The sequence below is a fragment of the Enhydra lutris genome, unplaced genomic scaffold, assembly GCF_002288905.1.
Source record: "Enhydra lutris kenyoni isolate GAN:26980312 unplaced genomic scaffold, ASM228890v2 scaffoldscaffold3, whole genome shotgun sequence".
Classification (NCBI taxonomy): Eukaryota; Metazoa; Chordata; class Mammalia; order Carnivora; family Mustelidae; genus Enhydra; species Enhydra lutris.
In genome coordinates, this window is record NW_019154087.1 from 10097451 (window position 1) to 10118493 (window position 21043).

At 36.6% G+C, this 21043-nt stretch overlaps 2 protein-coding genes across 3 annotated transcripts; one reads left to right on the plus strand and one right to left on the minus strand.

Annotated features, from left to right (window-relative positions):
• Window positions 1-1158: 1158 nt before the first annotated feature.
• Window positions 1159-7616, plus strand: LOC111154269 (cyclin A2). Its single transcript, XM_022513781.1, has 8 exons — window positions 1159-2230; window positions 2997-3240; window positions 4500-4612; window positions 4813-5036; window positions 5767-5974; window positions 6541-6654; window positions 7102-7235; window positions 7555-7616. The coding sequence occupies exons 1-8, from the start codon at window positions 2018-2020 to the stop codon at window positions 7601-7603; spliced, it is 1299 nt and encodes a 432-aa protein (XP_022369489.1). The 5' UTR covers window positions 1159-2017; the 3' UTR covers window positions 7604-7616.
• Window positions 6541-20353, minus strand: LOC111154255 (exosome component 9). Of its 2 annotated transcripts, XM_022513769.1 has the most exons (13): window positions 20185-20353; window positions 19751-19845; window positions 18926-19045; window positions 18694-18796; window positions 17658-17795; window positions 15974-16056; window positions 14534-14666; window positions 13161-13249; window positions 11970-12116; window positions 11172-11356; window positions 8851-8929; window positions 7559-8452; window positions 6541-6658 (listed from the first exon to the last, which is right to left on the minus strand). In XM_022513769.1, the coding sequence occupies exons 1-12, from the start codon at window positions 20248-20250 to the stop codon at window positions 8371-8373; spliced, it is 1320 nt and encodes a 439-aa protein (XP_022369477.1). In that variant the 5' UTR covers window positions 20251-20353; the 3' UTR covers window positions 6541-6658; window positions 7559-8370. The 2 variants fall into 2 exon arrangements, with proteins under 2 accessions (XP_022369477.1, XP_022369469.1); XM_022513761.1 differs by lacking the exon at window positions 6541-6658 and having other exon boundaries at window positions 8352-8452; window positions 8851-8980.
• Window positions 20354-21043: the final 690 nt, after the last annotated feature.

Genomic DNA, 21043 nt, shown 5'->3' on the forward strand with positions numbered 1-21043 from the left:
AAAACAAGTGGAATGATTATAAGGAATTTTAATGAATTTTTTGCAAATGGATGTTTTAACTTTTAAATTCAGAAATATTTGGAAAATAAAAATATATTCATATATTTAACAAGCTATACACACATATATTAACTGTTTTATAGTGTTCAGAATTATTTCCATTCATTACTTCATCTGATATTCACAATATATATTGTTATTTTGTCAATCATATAAGAAAACTGATTCTCTATGAGGTTAAGTGATTAAGTGGACATTGTTGTTATTTTGTAAAGCCTGGACCACATCCCAAATTCTGGTGCCTGGTTTGTGTCCTTGTTACTATATACGTTGTTAACCAGTGGAAATAACTTATCATTTATTTTTTTCTAGGGGGTTGAGATTGATTTGCAACTGATTTCAGTCTTGCTAGGTAATGTTTCTTGACCCGAACTCAGTTTGTAGAATGCTTGAGTTGGTTCAGTGCTATGAAGTGTGGCCAGGGAAATGAGCAGAGCTTGCACAGATTGAAAGGATCTTCACTTGCTGTCCTGTAACCAGTAGACCTGTACAAATGTACTACATGTGAAGAGTGCAGAGATAATGATGGCCTCTTAGATTTTCCTGCACTTGTATCCACTGATTTCCGTTTTATCATTGTATGGAGGGAAATAAGACTAAAGCTACAGAAGTTTTATTCATTAATCTTAATTCATGTTTTTTCATATTCAGGGGAATAGTGTATTTAAAGGTTGTTTTAAAATGGTATAAAGATTATATAGTTAGGTTTTCAAGAAGGGCACACATGAATGTCAGAAAACAATAATGTTTCTTAATTACATACCATTATATTTATTATATGCAAGCCTCGTATATTAAATCTGAAAATTTGTTAAAGGGACATATCACTGAGTTTTATTTTAATAAGGTCATATTGTTTTTATTATATTTAAACAAATGTCATTGCTAAATGGAATAAATAATTCTATCTAGGTCACTAGAATTTCACTGGGTGCTTATTGTTGGTTGCCACAGCTTGGGGAAAGAAGCATCAAAATCAGTGACTGCTTAGTTGCATTTCTTATAGTATATTACATATATATACAGTACATATATACAGTACATTACCATATATATATATATATATATATATATATATATAAACGGAGGTTCAAGGTGGCATCTTCCCTCATTGCCTCTTCATTAGGGAAATTCCAAGGCATGACTGAAGAAATACCTAAATGAAAAGATGACATTATAAATAGCCATTTAGGTATCAGTTACTACGTGAGCAGCGTGTTAATGATTTGTGCACATTATATTATCGTGACAGTCATATGACATGTAGATATTTTTACTCTCAATTAATAGTAAGAAAACTAAGAATCAGAGACCTTGAATAACCAGATTAAGACTACCAGGCCAGTTAGTGGCTGGGTCAGATTTTAGAGCTTTGGAAACCAGTTAAACTCACTGAAGGTCCCAGGGCTAACGTTAAGCTGGGGCGGCCCACTAGCAATTGCTGAAGTTTAACTCAGTTTATTCTAGAGACAGCCCTTTCCCAGAGTCCAGAGATCACCTAGCGGCCCAGTTTAAAGTCACCAGAAACTCAGGCCCCGCCTCTTCGGCCGGCGCAGGCCTTTTTCCTCCCGCCGCGGTTCGGCGGATCTCCACCCCTGCTCTGTGGCCTTCGCGGCGGCCTTCATTCGCCTGCGACCGTGTCGCCGTGACTGACGTCACGGGCATCGGCCCTCCCCATTGGCCCATTTCAATAGTCGCGGGATACTTGAACTGCACGAACAGCCGCCGCTCCGGCGGGCTGTTCGCTACATCTTGGGGGCGTCTTTAGCCCTCCACGCCCGAGAGTTCCTGCCTACGCCTTTCGCAACCTCTTCGGAGCTGCGCGATCCCAAGAGAGCAGGCTGGCCCAGGCTGTGGCGGCTGGCTACGATTGGAGCGTTTCTCGGCGGGGTCGGCGGGACGGAGTACACGCTGCTTGGCGCCGCAGGCTGATCCCGCCGCAACCCCGGGAGCAGTGATGTTGGGCAGCTCCGAGTCCGGTCCTGCGGCCCGCGAGGCGGGCTCATCGCTGCTAACATTGCAGCATACGGCGCTCCAAGAGGACCAGGAGAACATCAACCCTGAGAAGGCGGTGCCCGCCCAGCAGCCACGGACCCGGGCGGGGCTGGCGGTACTGAAGGCCGGGAATCCGCGCGTTCCAGCGCCGCAGCAGAGGCCCAAAACACGACGGGTAAAGAAATGAGCGATGTCTGCGGGAGGGAGGGCGGAGCGGGAGTTTTGCACGAGGTTTAGCAGGCCGAGGAGCGTGGCGAGAATGTATCTTCCGAGCCTTTTTAAGGGAGGCCTGGGTCTAGAATCCCCTTGGTCCCCAGTTTTCTGGCATGTGCGATGCCACTTACAGCTTCTCTCCCATTGCTCTCTTCGTCGCGCTGTGTTTTGCTGCTTATCTGCTCTTTATTGGGGATATTTTTCTATAGATAAGGTCAAACCAAACCCTACGTGTGTCCGCGCTTTTCTCGCCTCTTTAAACACTAGGCACTGCCCTGGGATCTGGACCCCCTTCCTGCTTTCCATATGGTTAAGATTACCTCTATTTTAGTAAAGGGTATAAAAAATATTTTGCTTTTAGTAAATTCCGCCATTTTACCGGATTTGCTCTGTTGCTCCACCCTGGGGCGAAAGTGGTGAACCAACACCTCTTAGCCGGCTCTCCTAAACTTGTCATCTTTCAGCCTGCCATTCCCCTCATCTGGTAGCCTTGATTAGTTTTACATAATGTCACTTGGTGTGATTCTTTCTATAACTTATGTAGGAATGCCTGTAAGGAATTTGAACATCCCTTTCTTCAGCCACTCAAACTTTACTGCCTGGATTTTGTCCCAGGTAGTTTAACTTCCTGAGAGTATTTGGGAATGAAAACAGAAACTGAGACCCCTAAGGGGAAGAAAGCAAAACTCCATTTAATGGGCTCAAAGCCAGATATTTATTCTTTTTAGGTTGCTCCTCTTAAGGATCTTCCTGTAAATGATGAACATGTCACTGTTCCTCCCTGGAAAGCAAACAGTAAACAGCCTGCATTTACCATTCATGTGGATGAAGCAGAACAAGAGACTCAGAAGAGGCCAGCTGAATCTAAAAAAACAGAACATGAAAATGTACTGGCTTTTAATTCAGCTATTACTTTACCTGGACCAAGAAAACCACTGGTACCTCTTGATTATCCAATGGATGGTAGTTTTGGTAAGTTTTAAAGAACATCTATATCAAATCAATATAATCATAATTATTAAATAGGCTGAATTAATGATATTTTGCATTTTAAGACATTATCTTCCCTGATCCTTACTACTTAATGAAATTGCTTTAATGTAACAAAGTTTAGAAAGTGTGTGACTTACTTCAGATCTCACAGCTAATACAACCTAGAGACCTATAAATCCTAATTGGGTGCTCCTCCCTGACCGGTATACTACCAATCACATCAGTTTAAGTAGATCTCAAACACCTTCCTTACTTGGGAGAATAGATTTCAGTTGTACTGATAAAACTCACTTTGTACATATCACTTCAGAGAATATTTGAATAGGATATACCTTTCAATATTGTGATATCTAACATCTCTTATGGCTTTAAAATTTTCCGTAAATCTAGTCTGCTACCAGAGAGGGACACTATCCTGTGAGTCAAGAGTTCAATTATGGCTGTTTGCAGTTAATCACATATAAAATAAAGTAGCTGCTATAAAGAAAGGTCTGCCAGCAGTTTGTGCAACTTCTTTACCATAGATCTGTCGAGTCACTGATAACTCATTAAGTTCAGTCTCATTTAGATTTTAGTTCTTTTGTGGGAAGTGGTCTGGGAGTAGCAGGAAAATCCTTTAGAAATAAAGTAATTTTTGTATTTTTATTGAAAATTTGTAACAAGTTTTAACCTCAAATGAACCTTGAAGTGAAAAGAGTAATGAATGATATTCCTTGCCTAAAAGGGTCATTTAAAATGATAAAATACGGAACACTTGTTGATTGTAGTACTAATTTGTTGGAACAGCTCATAACAAATCTAATTTTCATTGACACTTTAGCCCTCCTAGTTATTGCTACATTGTACTCTGAATTTATCAGACTTTGTGGTCTGCAAACTCTTGGGGTAAATAGTACATAATATCACAAAACTTGGATTTTAACTCTGTCTTCATAGGATCACTGTGCTATCTTCTCTTCTCCTTCATGGAATATGAATCATACTTTAACATAATACATTTTCAAATGCATTTTCTTTTTAATGGCCTATTAGTATTTTCTCTTGTTGATTAAAACCAAGTGGACAGAGGTACTAAAGCCAGAGTGAAATATTCTATGTACTTTGTCATGAGAAGCCCTTTTTAGCTGGATGAAAAAAATGCTTTTGTATGGGACACTTTACAAGGGCAATCAGTTTTGGCCATTACATTAATTAGAAATTTAAACAATGAACTTAATCATACTTTTATATTCTTCCAGAGTCACCGCATACTATGGATATTTCAATTGTGTTAGAAGATGAAAAGCCATTGAGTGTCAATGAAGTCCCAGACTACCATGAGGACATTCACACATACCTTAGGGAAATGGAGGTAAGAGCTCTTAGAATCCAGTTTTTATACTGTTGTTTATTCATTGTGGCAAAATGAAACCGAGAGGATGTTTTTAAGTTCTTTAACTGCTAGTGAATTATTGTAATGTTATACTTATGTTTCTGGTATGTAGCATCTTTGTTAATGGTAGAATAATCTAATTGCAATTTTAACATTATACTAAGTAACTTTCTCAACAGGTAAAATGTAAGCCTAAAGTGGGTTACATGAAGAAACAGCCAGACATCACTAACAGTATGAGGGCTATCCTTGTGGACTGGTTAGTTGAAGTAGGAGAAGAATATAAACTACAGAATGAGACCCTGCACTTGGCTGTGAACTACATTGATAGGTTCCTTTCATCGATGTCTGTGTTGAGAGGAAAGCTTCAGCTTGTGGGCACTGCTGCTATGCTGTTGGCCTCGTAAGTTCAGCTTGGTTTGTTGGATTAAGTGATTGATACCTTTCTGTGTAGGGAAGAAGTTGTGATTTTTAAGATTGTAGCATTTTAATAAAAAACACAAGGCAGAAAGTCAGAGACTACTTTAGGGGTAGCAATATGAAACAGTATGTGAAACTAATTTAGGATATTAATCTTCCCAGATCTAGATTCCAGGGGACCTTCTTGAATGAAGATGAGAGACTGGCTACATTTTAATAAACTCGGAGTAGATTACCAAGTTTGAAAGTGTGGTTCCTTCCATCAAAAAGTGCCTTTCTGGCATAAAATATTTATTAAAAAATATGTATTAAATTATTTTTTAATTAATTTATTAAAATAAATTTAAAGAATTTATCTTCTCCCATGGAAATTAAATACATTAAAAAACTAAAAATGTTTATTTTACTAAGAATTTCCTAAATTTTCAGTTACGTGGTAATAAACTCTGGCATTATTCCCATCTTGGAACTCTCTTACCTCTTTCTTATATCTTTTGACTGCATTGGGAAAAAATCCCAAGTCCTGGATGGATTTGGGTCTTTTAGTTAGCATTTATCTAGCTCTGCTGGAAATGGTCAAGTACCAGGGCAAACAGGAAATTGGTGGAGTGTAGGTTTTGGACATATTTCTTGCTAAAGGGATTTCAGAATTAGATAAACAGCTTGCTTCTCTTTTTGGAAGGACTGATTACTTACAACTTTTTTCATTGTAGAAAGTTTGAAGAAATATACCCCCCAGAAGTAGCAGAGTTTGTGTACATTACAGATGATACCTATACCAAGAAACAGGTCCTGAGAATGGAGCACCTAGTTTTGAAAGTGCTTGCTTTTGATCTAGCTGCACCAACAGTAAATCAGTTTCTTACTCAATACTTTCTGCACCAGCATTCTGCCAACTGCAAAGTTGAAAGTTTAGCAATGGTAAGTTCTTTTCATTTGTTGAATGAAGAGTCTTAGGTCACACAGCTTAATTATATAGCTTTGGTCAAGGGATTTAGTGTTTTGGGGACAAATTAGTGTTGCAGTATAAAGAGAGCCTACCACTGGCAGAAGATAACATGAATTGGGAAATACTAAGGAAAGTGGTATGAGGATGAAGTCTAAGAAATGGTAGCCAGAAGAGTTGTTTTAAAAATTATTGGAAGAGGAAAAAGTATAGGATGAGGACAGATAAGGTTATGGGACTTTTTTTCCTTTGGCTGCCATAGAGCCAGCCTTTTAAAGATTTTATTTCTTTGAGAAAGAGAGAGCACAGAGAAGGAGGGAAAAGCAGACTCCCCACTAAGCAGGGATCCCGATGTGGGGCTTGACCCCAGAACCCTGGGATCATGACCAGAGCCGAAGGCAGACATTTAACTGAGTCACCCAGGTGCCCTGCCATAGAGCCAGTCTTAAAGACAGGAACGTATTAGGGCAGAAGGGGAAAATTTGAGGCTTGAATTCTAGAGCTCTTGTGACCAAAAAGTATATTTGCTTTTTCATTCCAGTTTTTGGGAGAATTAAGTCTCATAGATGCTGACCCTTATCTAAAGTACCTGCCATCAGTTATAGCTGCAGCAGCTTTTCATTTAGCACTCTACACAGTCACAGGACAGAGCTGGGTATGTATCACCATGTCCTCACACATCTGTCTTGCAACTTAAATTTTATTTCTGCCAGATAAGTTAGATAACTTATATACAAGTGTTGCTGGTATAGAGGTAGCTACCTGAAAAAAAACGTTCAAAAAATCTGTGCTGTTTAAAGTGCCTTGTTTAGTAACATACGTTTGCTTGTTAGGTAGAAAGCTTTGTTATTCTTGGGTTTGAAAGGTGTGCTTAAAGAATTAGGACCGTAAGACCTGCTGTTGGCAGGGAAAGTAGTAAAAACTGATCAAAGTCAGAATAAAAGATGGAATAAGGGCTTGAGAAATCTGGAAGATTTGCTAGTTGGAGGTGTTAAGTCTTGAAATTTAACAAAACTCAAGTTTAATGCCAATACTACCTCACTGTATTTAGTGTCTGTTACTAAAAACAAAACTCAGTGGTTTTCTACTCCCTTCTCTGCAGCCTGAATCTTTAGTTCAAAAGACTGGATATACCTTGGAAAGTCTTAAGCCTTGTCTCATGGACCTTCACCAGACCTACCTCAGAGCACCACAGCATGCACAACAGTCAATAAGAGAAAAATATAAAAGTTCAAAGTAAGAATTAACATTAATAGATATTAAAGAAGCTTGCTTTTTCAGGCCACCACATGATTGAGATCCTTGACATTTTAACTTTATCAAAGGATTCACAAAACAGGCACAGGCTCCTTGTAGCCAGGTGTTTTGAGTAGGTTGTAGTTATGCTTTATGTCTTGCATTTGAGGGAGAACAGGGGAGAAGAACGGGGCATGCTTGCATGTTTTGTGGACCAATGATTCTATAACCATTAATTTCAATCAGAATAGAAACAGCATTTCTGTATTCCATGATCTTTACCCAATGAATATTTACTGAGTTTTTTTCCTACTTACAGGTATCATGGTGTTTCTCTCCTCAACCCACCAGAGACACTAAATGTGTAACAGTGAAAGACTGCTTTTGTTTTCTAAAATGTAAATCAAAGTATATGATGTACAGTTTTTGTAAGGTTTTAATTTTACAATCATTTCTGAATAGCGTTATGGTCAAGTACAAATTATGGTATCTATTACTTTTTAAATGGTTTTAATTTGTATATCTTTTGTACATGTAACTATCTTAGATATTTGGCTAATTTTAAGTGGTTTTGTTAAAGTATTAATAATGCCAGCTGTCAGCACAGTAAGAATAAGAACTAATAAATGGATTTGGAAAATTTGGTTTTTGTAAGTCAAATCTGATTTGACTTTATGATATCACTCTGAAGAATTATTTTGATTTACTGTAGAAGGGAACTGGGAAGGCTTCTCCTAAAATTGAAAAATAGTTTTACGAAAACAGATAAAAGTTTGAGCATTCATTTTTCCTAAGTAACTGGATCAATTTGGTGACTTGAGCATAATCTAAGCATATGTGGAATAAATCTGTACTTATTTATCAGTTGTGATGATCCTGAGAATCTTTCAGCCCTTTGTACACACTATGAAAATGCTGTTTCATTCCTCATCAACTTTTCCACTTTACTGAAGTGACAATTATTTAAAACCCACTAAGTTGTTCAGAGGTTTATTTTAAAGCACAATGTAAAAAATCATATAAAGAATCGACTAGATTTTATAATGGATTTGTGAATAGAAAAATACTCAAGTTATGAGCACTGAATAAATATCCTTTTAATAGTTATATACACAAATATACAACTATGTGAGCTTCAATTAGCAGCTCTCTTCTTTTTTCTTTTTCTCACTGGCTTTTTACTTGGTGCTTCTTGTTTTGCACTGATGGTCTGTGTTCTGTGAATAAAATAAATTAAAGTTACTAACAGTATTAGCACTATAAAGCCGATACAATGGATGGTTTACCAGACTTACACCATTTTGCTCGTTCTAAGTCTGGACTACCAAAATGGGAGACCTTCTTTTTTTTTTCCAGGAGAATATATAACATTTGCCAACTAAGAATAAAATCCAGTGACCTTAAAAGGCCATCTATACAGTTTTATAGAATTAGATCCTGTTGTTAAATCTCAGTTTGAAGAAACCAAGAAGGAAGAGCTGGATTTCAAAAAAAAAAAAAGGGAAGGGGGGGTGTGTGTGTGTGTGTCTTTGTTTATAGTAGGATAAGATGAGAATAAAACCAGAGAAGTCTTGAGTTATGTGTGTACATTTGAAATAAACCATAACTTTGTTACCTTATTTTCTTTGGGTTCTTGTCTGGTTCTAAAATGATCATTTCTTCTTCTTCACTGTCTGAGAGTACTATAGGGGCATCTTTAAGAAAATGTGGAGGAAACAATATAAGTATAATCTCTTGGAAAATTTCTACATGGGTTTATGTCAGCAGTTCTAAAATTCTATTTCCATACAAACAGTCCCAACTACTCTTGAGTAGAGGCTTACAGAACTACTTGTTTTCTCCTTCCCTGAAGTAACTCCCTGGAGCTCTGAAAAATAACACATACTTTATTTCCTAAAAATTCTGTAATTATATGACCATTTTGTCATGTCATAATAGGGGGGAAAGTCTATACAGCTTCTCCCTATTATAAATAACACTGGAAGGAAAATACCTAGAAAGAGAATAACTATGTCAAGAGGTATATACATTTTAAAAAATATTTAGCCAAATCCACCCAAAATACTCTTTGAACTTTTATTAAAAACTCATTTTCCTATGCACCCTTGCCAATGGTGGTTTGTTTTGTTTTGTTTTTAAGATTTTGTTTATTTGAGAGGGAGAAAAAAAGAGCACAAGCAGGGAGAGGGACAAGCAGCCTCCACATTCAGCACGGAGCCCTAACTAGTGCTTGATGCCATGACCCTGAGATCATGACCTGAGCAAAAATCAAGGAGTCACGCACTTAACCTGAACCACCCAGGTGCCCTAGTTTTTAATACTGTCTGATATAGTAGTGAGAAAACATCCCTTTTTGCTTTGAATTTATTTCCTTTATTACTAGTAAGGTTGCTCATGAAATATGTTACTGGCCATTTGTATTTGAGAATTACTTTGTATCTTTTGCCAGTTTTTCTTCTGAGCCTTAGTTAATGATGTATATAAAGTGTGAATTAACCCTTTTCCAGGTGGCATATCAATCTTTGAGTTTTCAATTTGTTTCTCATGTTGATGTACTTTAGAAAGGCTTTACCTGCTTCATCCTCCCAATTATCTTAGGTCCATTTTCATTATTCAGTTGAAAATATTACTCTTCAAAGCAGTAATTGAATGTTTAGCTATTAATCTTACTAATCTTAGAAAAATATTTCACAAATATATAAAGAGGCATATGCTAAGATGTTTTACTGTAGCTCTATAACAAAATGGTAACATTTATCAATAAGGGAATATTATTAAGCCAACCTAGTTATTGTCAAAGCTAGAATTCTATGTAGCATTTAAAAATGTGGCTGATGACATGAAAAAATTCTAAAGATTGGTTCACAGTCCCTGTGTTTAAGCTTATATTGGTATAAATATATAGTAAATAAATACATGGAACATGGTCTAAAAAAATAATACCAAACAGAAGTAACCACTAGGAAAGCTGAATAAGGCTCCCAATCAATAGGCAATTTTTTCCCCCCTTACAAAAAAACCTCAGCAGGCTCTCAGTAATATTTATAGGTAATTAATCTCATTCCTTGAAGGAAGGCAGGTATGTACATTACATACCTAAACAGTATCACCTTCACTATTTTTTTCAGCCAGATTTAGTAAATATACCCTTTAGTTCTCTGCCAGCCTACTTGCTACATTGATCCTTGTATGGTTTGGGTTTGAAAAACCCAATTCATGATTATAATGGGCCAAGCAAGAATTTGGTTTTCTGGACAGTAAAAATATCCACAAGTTAAAAACAATTTTTTCTAGTTCTACAGCTTTCAGGATGCAAAGAACACCTAGGACTACCATTATTCCAGGTGATTCTAGAGTTCTGTATGTTCTAATACTGCTCTAGTAACAGCCATATATAGCTATTTAATTTTATATTAACTAAAATTAAAATTTAGAATCCCATTCTTCTGTCACAAACCACATTTCAAATGCTTCATATCTGCATGTGGCTAGTGGCTATTATATTTATTAAACAGTGTATGCATAGAACACTTCTAACATTACAGTTCTATTTGGACAGCTCTAATGTATGTTATGATATGGGCTTTTTATGTTTGAATCTAGACACTACAAAGAAAAAATGGCAAGCAGGAACGAACTTAAGGAACTCATCCCTTTAAAACTGGCCCACATCTACATATAAAAGAAAAAAAAATTTTTTTAACTAAAATGCCACTATATGCCAGAGTACTACTACTCCACAAAGCATGTTCTTTTAGAAAAGAATTGGAATTAATTCTGTAATTAGCATCAACTGTTTAACTGAAATTGAAGCCACAAAATTTTAGCCCCTCTTTTAGAGGAATATAAAATTAAGATCCCAAAAAAGGGAAGGTATATGTATTATGTATATATAATATACGTAATTACATAAAAGCCATAAATAGTGTTACCTACCTTGGCTTCCAATATTGGAGACTTCTACTCCAGTGTCCATTTTTATACTATCAAGAATGATTGCTTCATCAGTGCCATCTTCATCTTCCTCTTCCTTCTCAGAGTCTTCAAGATCACCCCAGGAGTTCTCTACTCCCTCTCCAATTTGGGCAGTTCCAGGAGTCCAAAGCACAGGATTAGAAACACTTAACAAGTTAAGGAAACTGAGTAACAAAAATACTGCCATTTGGTGCAGTGTTGAAAAAGATGAGAGAAAAAGTTTTAAGAATGAAGAGTGCATCAAGTTTGTGCAAAAAAATTTCACTAATAGCTACGCTATGGGTGGCTGAACAAAAAGAAAGAAAAAAACGTTAACTCAGGTAAGATTTTATGGAAACAATAGTGAGAAGTATTGAGACATACTGGCTCTCAGCAGTTGCAGTAATAAATGTGGCAAATGGATGAATAATTAATTAATTTCCAAGAACAATGTGTAATAGATATAAAGTGCTTGACTGAGATTAGATAGATATATAGATATATATAGATAAAGTGCTTGACTGAGATTAAGGAACAATTTTCCAAAGAAAAATGCTGTAAATTGGCGAGTAAGATAGAAAATTTTCAGTTTTTGTAGGATAGCCGAAGAATTTTATCAGACTCAATAAGACTAATCACTGTCTTGTATCTTCAATGTTTTCTCTAACAAAGCAGTGTTTCAGAAAACAAACCAGTATGTACACCCTTCACATATTCTTAATAATGCCAAAAGTGTTATGAATCATGTTGTTACTGAAAAAAACCATCCAATAAAGATACACTTCTAAAGGAGGTTCAGCTTCAGCAATAATTTCTTCTGCTTTCTCTTCTACATCAGAGGTATCAATAGGGGCCTTTTCCATTTTAAATGCTGTGATTCTTTGACTTGCTATAGACTCTGCAAAGCCGTATTTTCCACCTTCTTTCCTGTGTGGGTTTTTTATTTGGAGGTGGGGAGGGGTGGAGAAGGGGGAATAAAAGGTGGAAGAGAAAAGGAAGGGAAAAGTTAACCATTTTATCCTTTTGATGGATGAGAAACATTGAGAAAAAAGCTGACCAACTTAACCTCACCAATTTATTATGCTTATCAAGAGAAATAAAAGTTACTGTAATTTATTGAAACATGTGCCAGGCAAGCGCTAAGTGCTTTAAGTATATTATTCTCTCTAATCCTCAAACCTGTCCTACCAAGTAGGTATTACCTCCCACATCACAGAAGACACTGGAGTGGTGGGTTATAGAAGAAGCAGAGAACCAACCCCCGTTTGTGTTGCTTCTGTTAAATGAGCTATTAGATTTTCTTTTTTCTAAAGAAAATGTTTTTGTTGTTTTGTTTTTTTTAAGATTTTATTCATTTAGGGATGCCTGGGTGGCTCAGTCAGTTAAGCAGCTGCCTTCGGCTTGGGTCATGATCCCAGCGTCCTGGGATCGAGTCCCACATAATGGCTCCTTGCTCTGCGGGGAGCCTGCTTGTCCCTCTGCCTCTGCCTGCCACTCTGCCTGCCTGTACTCTCTCTGTCTCTCTGACAAATAAATAAAATCTTAAAAAAAAAAAAAAAAAAAAAGATTGTATTCATTTATTTGAAATAGGGAGAGAGCCAGAGAGAAAGCATGAGCAGAGGGGAGGGGCAGAGGCGGAAGCAGACTCCCCACTAAACAGGGAGCCCAATGCAGGGCTCAATCCCAGGATCCTGGGACCATGACCTGAGCTGATGGGAGGTGCTTAATCAACTAAGCCACCCAGGTGCCCCAAAAATGTTGATTTTTTTTAAAAGAAAAATATTATGTGGCTTCTCAATACAGATTATATTTAAATTGGAATACAATATAACACTTCTGTATATTCAACTTAGATTAACAGATAAGGAAAAATGGGAGTGTGAAAATTACATGGTTACTCTTATGCAAGAAAGTCCTTAACAGAAAAATCTGTTAAAAAGACCATTTAGGGCTAAAAAGAATTAAACTTACCTTACTTTCTGGTCATTCTCCAAAGCCTTCTGTATTAGCTCTGTAATTTCCAGTACTTTCACACCAGCTATTTTACTACACCTCAAAACCTATTTATAAAAGTGCATTCTGTTATTTAAAGACAAGCACACAGCTTTCTCCAACAAAACTAAAAATGTGAGAATAGTTTTTCTACCTTTAAAATATAAGCTTGACCTTTTCAAATATGAAAATACAATGTAAACACGAATTAATGCAAAATGTGAGACTTGTTTTAAAATATCTGAAGGAATATCACATTAAGAAAAGAGACCCCAAAACTTCTCTGACAGTGTAAAAGATACCACTACTGAAAAGGCCACAGATATACATTATATACTCAGGAATGCACTAACTACCCTTCTGTGTGAGTGACCCAGAACATTAGTTCAAAATATGGCTGCAGTATGCCTGGGGAAACTATAAAGCAGAGATTCCAGGCCTCAGGGACCTAATGGACCAAAATCTCTGGAAATAGGGATCTGGTAATGGCCATAATACCGGTCATAGAAACTAATACGGCACATTTAATATATACTATACAGTGCAATATACCCATGTATTTATCCTTATAGTCCTAACAACTTTATTCTGGTTTTATTCCTGTTTTTATTCCCTGTTTTACAGATAAAGAAGCCAAGGCACAAAGATATGAAATCATTTGCAAAAGGTCAGTTAGCATAAGGCAGAACTGAAATTTCAACTAAAGCAGTCTCCGTTCCCCATCTGTGCTATATGCTATATGCCTATCTATTTTCTAGAAGCCTTCAGGTGAATCCGATATGTAGCTGGATTTGTGAACTGCTGCTTACTGAAAACCCAACTTCTGAGAGTACCTAATTTCTACCTTTTGACACCTTTTTTTTTTTTTTCAAAGATTTTATTTTATTTATTTGACAGAGAGAGATCACAAGTAGACAGAGAGGCAGGCAGAGAGAGGGAGGGAAGCAGGCTCCATGCTGAGCAGAGAGCCCGATGTGGGACTCGATCCCAGGACCCTGAGATCATGACCTGAGCCGAAGGCAGCGGCTTAAACCACTGAGCCACCCAGGCGCCCCTTTTTTTTTTTTAAATAAGGAGATGAATCTCTTTTCTCACTGGAAAGAAAGGATATATTGTAGTCACCAGTCAACACAATGTAATAATATTGACAACAGATTTGAACATATCCTAGAATCACTGAAAATATCCTTGATGGCTATCCTTGATGGTTTTTTAGTTAATAAAACAAGAAAAAGCAAAACAAAACAAAAACAAGAAAAAGCTTCTAAAAAGAAGAGACCTATTCTTTTTTTTTTTTTTTTTTTTTTTTTGAAGAGACCTATTCTTAAAAGAACATTAATCAAAGCACTAACTTGATCTTTCAGCAGCATTATCCCACCACTGGACTGGATAGTACAAATCTCTCGATGCTTGTTCATGGCAATCACCAGCAGGCCATCCATTACACGTTCTTCCCGTTCATTGGGATCCACCAATAAATATGTACTGAAATGAATGTTAATTGGACCTGATTAAATCCGAGGCTAAACGCTTGTCAATTTTAAGATAGTGAATATTTTTAAAAGATAGCATTAATAAAAGTCAACAGAGTAAAGGTCTAAGCCTATGGATGTGAATCACTTTAATGGGAAAAGAGATGAGATTTATAGTTTTTATGGACAAAATAAATGCTGAGGGGCTATCACTAGCTATTATAATAAAATCACTTAAGTTCATATTAGTTTTCTTTAAACAGTACACAATCTAAACCTAATGCTATCACTTTCATTAAATGACTTATTGCTCATCAATAAAAACTACATTAATTTGTTAATTTGGAAAGTCCCCTAGTGTGTCCTAGATTCTTAAGTTCTCCTAGGTTCTGCTAATGGATCATTAAAAGAATACTATTTCTGCATTGTCCAATGTTGGCCTCTAGTCACATGTGGCTGATATATACATGTGAAAAATACAGACGTCAAAGATTTAGTAGAAATAAAAGAATATACAATATCTGATGAATAATTTTTACACTATATACTAAGACAATATTTTACATATAAGAGAAAATATATATCAAAATCAATTTTCCCTGTTTCTTTTTACTTTTAATGTGGCTACTAGAAAATTTTAAATTACATATATTGCTCATGTTGTATTTCTACTGGACAGTGCTGGTCTATTTCCCACTAATGAAATTCTACACTATAATGACTAGAAGTTGAAAGATTCCCTAGTTTTTATTCATAAAATTGTTAAAATATCTTATTTATATCTCCCTTGGTTTCAGAAGAGATTTAAGGCTTAAGTTTTCATTTAAAGGTACTGCTACATGGACCTATGACTCCAGTTTTTCTGTTGTAGGAAGAATTAGTGAATTGTGAAGAAACTACTAGAGAGCTGAAGAAAACTAGATTTATCCCATTTGTGAACCATTCCGCCTTATGACTTGCTCCTCTAATAAGCTCCAAAGTCCCATCTTCCATTAATCCACAGTAATTCTCACTCTACTTTCCTGAATTAGAACCTAACACAATTCGATTAACACCTGTACACCTCTAGCACCCACACTACAGGAAATTTATAAGTATCCTATGAAAAGTGTTGTGAAATCTCTTCATTACAGAAGAATTTGTCACTTCTATTGAGAAAGCTCTTTGCCAACTAATGCTCTTACAAAGAAAGAAAAAAAAACCTAAGGTGCTTTAATATTAGAGGAGGTGTTTATTCATCTGTCCACAGCACATTTGAACAGAACAAAAAAGTTCCTAGCTGCATGTACAATTTCAGCCCATGACAAGAATGAGACTTACCCTTGCTGGAAGAAGGCAAAACTGACACAAATTGGCATGTGGTGGATGCTTAACGGTACAGGATCTCGCTCTTCAGGTGTATACTGTTTGAAAATAAAAGCTTCAATAATTAGTCACTGAATTATAAACATAAAAAATATCATGCACATCAAATATTAAAATAAAAAACATATTTCCTTTAATCGTTAGTTGAGTACCTAAATTAATTCTTTCACAATTACCTGTTTGACTTTGCCACTCAGGGTTCCTTAAAATTTTATGCATATGTCAAAAAGCTTTACTAGCATATAAATACCATAAAATCTGTTCATCTAAGTATGTATCTACTCATTTTGTAGCAATTTATAGTTATGTTAACTATCACCACAATACAGTTTTTTGACCTTTCCAATACACTCCTGCCCAAATCTCCTTGAGCCTATTTGCAGTCACTTCTCATTCCCACTCCCAGCCCTAAGCATTTGTATTTTGCGTTGCTTCCTTTGAAGTTAGCACATTTCATCCATCTTGCAATATGTATCACTAGTTTGGTCCTTTTTACTGCTGAACAGTATTCCACTCCACTCCATTCCACTGTATGGATGTACATCCATTCCACTGTGTGGATATACCACTGTATGGATATATGTTTTTCGACTTACCAGCTGATGAACATTTGGATTGTTGCTAGTTTGGGGCTATTATGAATAACGCTGCCATGGAACATTCACATGGAAGTCTTTGACTGAAAATGTACTATCATGTCTCCTGAGTAGATTCCTAGGCATGGAATTGCTATGCTGCGTAAGTTGATACTTAACTTTTTAAGAAACCGCCAAACTTTTCCAATGTGACCATGCTACTACTCTACATTGCCACCAGCAGTAACTCTACAATATTTTTAAATTGATCTCTCTCTCTCTTACTTCCTTACACCAATTCCCTTTTCTAAAGGAACATGTCTATTATTAATAAATCTTTGTCTCTACTTCTAGGTCTTTATAGAGTCTACTCTAGTCTAATGCCTAAAAGCAGCACAAGAAAGACTGCCCAGAAATGTGGGCATCTGATGTTCCTTCACAACTTTAAAACTCAAACTATACAGTGTACTTTCATTATTCAAGCATGAATTCATATAAATTGAAGTTGACATATTTAGCAGAAGAGAAAGACAATGTAAACAGTATATGTCAATAGTTTTCAAAATGTGGCCCTTCCACTGGCAGCATCAGTATCACCCGAGAACTCTGTTAGAAGTACAAATTTGCAGGTTCTATCGCTACCCTAGTCTGAGTGTGGAGCCTAGCAATATGTTTTAATAAGCCTTCCAGCTGTTTCTGAAGGACTTTTGCCAGAGTAAGCATAAGTATCTCAATGTGCTGAGAACCATGTATTTCTAACATGTGGTTCCTAAACATAAGCCAACCACTTCATCTAATGCTCAATCCTAAGAAAAAGTTATCTGGTTTTATCCTAGGAAACCAAGATAGGGTATGCTTTTATTGATGGACACTATAATAAAAGAGATTTAAGAGTTTTCAGGGACAATTTTGACCATTTATCATTTTTGCCTTATCAACAAATCTCAGAACATACTTAATTACCATCTACAAAAAGAATTCACTAATAACAAGTTGCATGAACATCAAGGATATTCATTCATTCATTCATAGGGAGAAGCCTGGCTCGAATCATGGGAGCTCACCAGCGTTACTTCATCTCCTTGGACAGAGACATCAGGTCTTCGGAAGTGACACAAGGCTACAATTGCAGCAATGCTGGCAGCATCAATAATATTCCCATCATGATTTAATAAATGTAGGTCCACACGTATCTGCCAAACCTGAATGTAAGTTTAAAACAAAAATAAATCCTAACTGATCACAACCAGTGGCTATTCATAAGGAAAGTAACACTGCGTGCAAATTTTTCTCTTATAGTTAAAATATACAGTTACTCCTTCTACTTTATCTTTAAATGTGTATTAAGAGAAATGTTAAGCTAGGTCAACATCTGAAGTACCAATAATTTACCTTTCTGTGAGTCACCTGACAACAATTAAATATATACTCTAAATATGTAGAACCATTGCACAATTATAAGATTTTCCCAAACCTAAATATATTTTTATTTTGTCTCCCAACTTAAAAACCACAAACTCTTAGGTTTTACTTGACAATACTTATAATCTATAAGTAATCCAAATAGAAAGGATCATATTCAATGATATAATGTAGACAGTGACTTCTCTGGAGTCAAAAAGATAGTCAAAATATCCTAAACAAGAGTAAAGTTCTAAAACATTATCATGCAGCACAATTTATTGAGAGTAACATTTCCAATGTCAGTCTATCACTAACTCCCTGTGTAGCCCTTATAAGTCAATAAACCTACACAAAAGAAGGATTTAATCTGTTCTTCAGTTCCTCATTCCTAAAAAGAACACATTACCTGCTTCTATCAACTCAAAGAACAGAATAAAACAATATATGAAAAAACAAGTTCTTCGAATAAGACATTTTTACACACATCCAAGTTGATAATTTCACCAATGTTTCTTGTCCCTTCAGAGAGAGAGATGACAAAGTTCTAGGGTAGCACTCAGGAACATTTGCAGTGAAGTGAATCAGTATAAAACTGAATTAACGGAAGCTCTGAGAATACAAGTACAGATATAAGAATCCATGAATCAACAATACTCAACCTAAGATTATGATTAAGAATTTTGGGCATATCCCCACCTTTTCACCAGCAACAACACAGAGAGATTCAGTGTCTATACACTTCGAATTTCTTAGACATCTTTCCAAGAGTCGATTCAACTTCACCAAGAGATCTGACTGCCTATGAAAATAGGAATGGGCTAATGTCATGAAATATAACACCAGGCATTAAAACAATAGCTCACTGCTGTTATGTTCTCCTCTGGCTAAAAAGCAGCTTTAAAAAAAAAAAAAAAAAAGATTTAAGTACCTGCCAGGTTCAAAAGCTGGGGCAGCCATCTGAGATAGTTCAAGGTTAAAAAAAAGAATACCTTCTGTTGCCCTATTGAGCTTTGGAGAGACAAGTTCACAGGAAACCTGTCCAAGAACTCTGCAAAATAAAGCACAAATCTGTTAACTAAATATATATCCTTTTCAATTAAAAATAAATTTAAAACATACCAATTAAGTTTTGATCTTACTCTAACAACATATTCAGTATGATGTATCATTAGAGGCTGAAATTACATATAAAGTATAGAATATATACAGAAATAAAACACATACTGGCATACACAAAAAGTGACAAGAAAAAAAATCTTTTATTACAACACTATTTCACAGATTTTTTTTAAAATCAATGATCTTTACTTTTTTCTAAAACAAATATTTATTGACACAAGACAGCATGAAAACTTGTGATTTTTTTAAGAGTTTTCATATGGCATAGCTGGCCACCATTATCTGAACAATATCCTCACAGCTTCCAAATAAATAAAAAATCTAATTCTTATGTCAGGCAAATGAGAAAAGTAGGCCTACTTAATGGGAGGTGCAGAAAATAAATTCAGGGCAATTACTACTGGCTGTATATATGACCTAAAGACATCAGAAAACTATGTAATACTCGGGATGAAATATATATTCATGGTTAAAAATTTTTTAAAAATCTCTCATTAAAGAAAATATGCTTATTTTGGCAGCGAAACAAAGAAGTCTATCCAGACTTCTTAGATGCTTTGTGAACAATTGAGTCAATAAGTTTCTTTTAAACTTCTCCCTAATGAGTTTTTATCAAATTTGAATCCTTTGTTACCTTGTCTTCCCAAGTTCAACAATACAGCACCCATAATCTGTTCCAAATGAGATCTTGATGTTCCTATAATCATAGGTTTGTCTGCCATCCAGCCGCTGTAAGCACAACATTCATTCTTTTATTCCTTCAACAATTATTTACTGAGCAGCTACTCTATGCCAGGGCTAAACACTTGGAGATAGGTGGATTCCTAACCACTCCCCATAGGAAAGTGGAAACTAGGTTCCCGAGCACTCGTAGTCGCTGGTGTGACTCCAGCTTTTTGAACCCAACTCGAGGGAAAAAAAAATGCTTAAGGGATGGGGGGAACAAGCCTGTGGTTCCTTCCAGGGGCTTCCTGGGCCTGCAAGGGTTCTGCGCGTTCAAACCGGAAGGCTGCGAGCGGCGGTGCGACCAGAGCGCCCACGCATCGCGAAGTTCCCGGGACCATTTACCTTTTTCTCTTCGATGGCGCGGAGTAGGAAACGGCGCTCGCAGTTTGAGAGTGGTGTCTCCTTCATGCTGTAGGACCACAACACACCCTAGCACCGGAATCCGCTACGAAAAGTGAACTTGAACCCCTTCACGCGCTACCCGCTCGCTCTGACGCGCAGGAAATTTACGTCATCAAAACTCCGCGGCCAAGGCTTGGGGCCCGTCGCTAGTGCGCAAGCTCAAAGCAATGTTGGCACTAGAGGGACTGACTAGGAGAAGCCAGTAAGTTCAAGGAGGCGGGTTTCTGAGCGTTAAGAGTCTGTTTCTTTTATCATAAAGTGTAGGAAAGAAAAGGACTCCAAAACAGTTATCAGTTATAGAAATTAAAATCAGTATAGGGTTTTCGCATTTCACCCTTTATTCAGTTCTAGCGGGGTAGGCTAGACAAGTATTACTGTTATTTTATACAGAAGAGGAAGTTGAGATTTAGCCAGAAAGCTGCAGAGGCAGAGTTTGGAGCATTTTCAATGGAGAAACACTGGAATGAACGGGCGAAGTGGAGAGGAGGGAGGAGAAGAAACTTAAGACAGTGAGGTGGGGTATTATTGCGGGCTGAAGGTGAAATCTCGTAGACTTGAGAAGCTGACAAGAATTGAGAATAAATATTAGCACTTCTTAACTAACGGTGTTATAATCACCACTAGCTGAAACAAAATTTGTTGTTTATTTTTTCAGTCTCCCCAGTTATTTTAAGCCGATGAACTTATTTTTATGGGCATAGAAGTACTGGATGCTAGCGCGGCCAGCCACTCAGCTTTTTTTAGAGGCGCACTAAAGAAGTAGTTAAAAGCAGGAACTCCAAACTATCCGGGTTCTAAT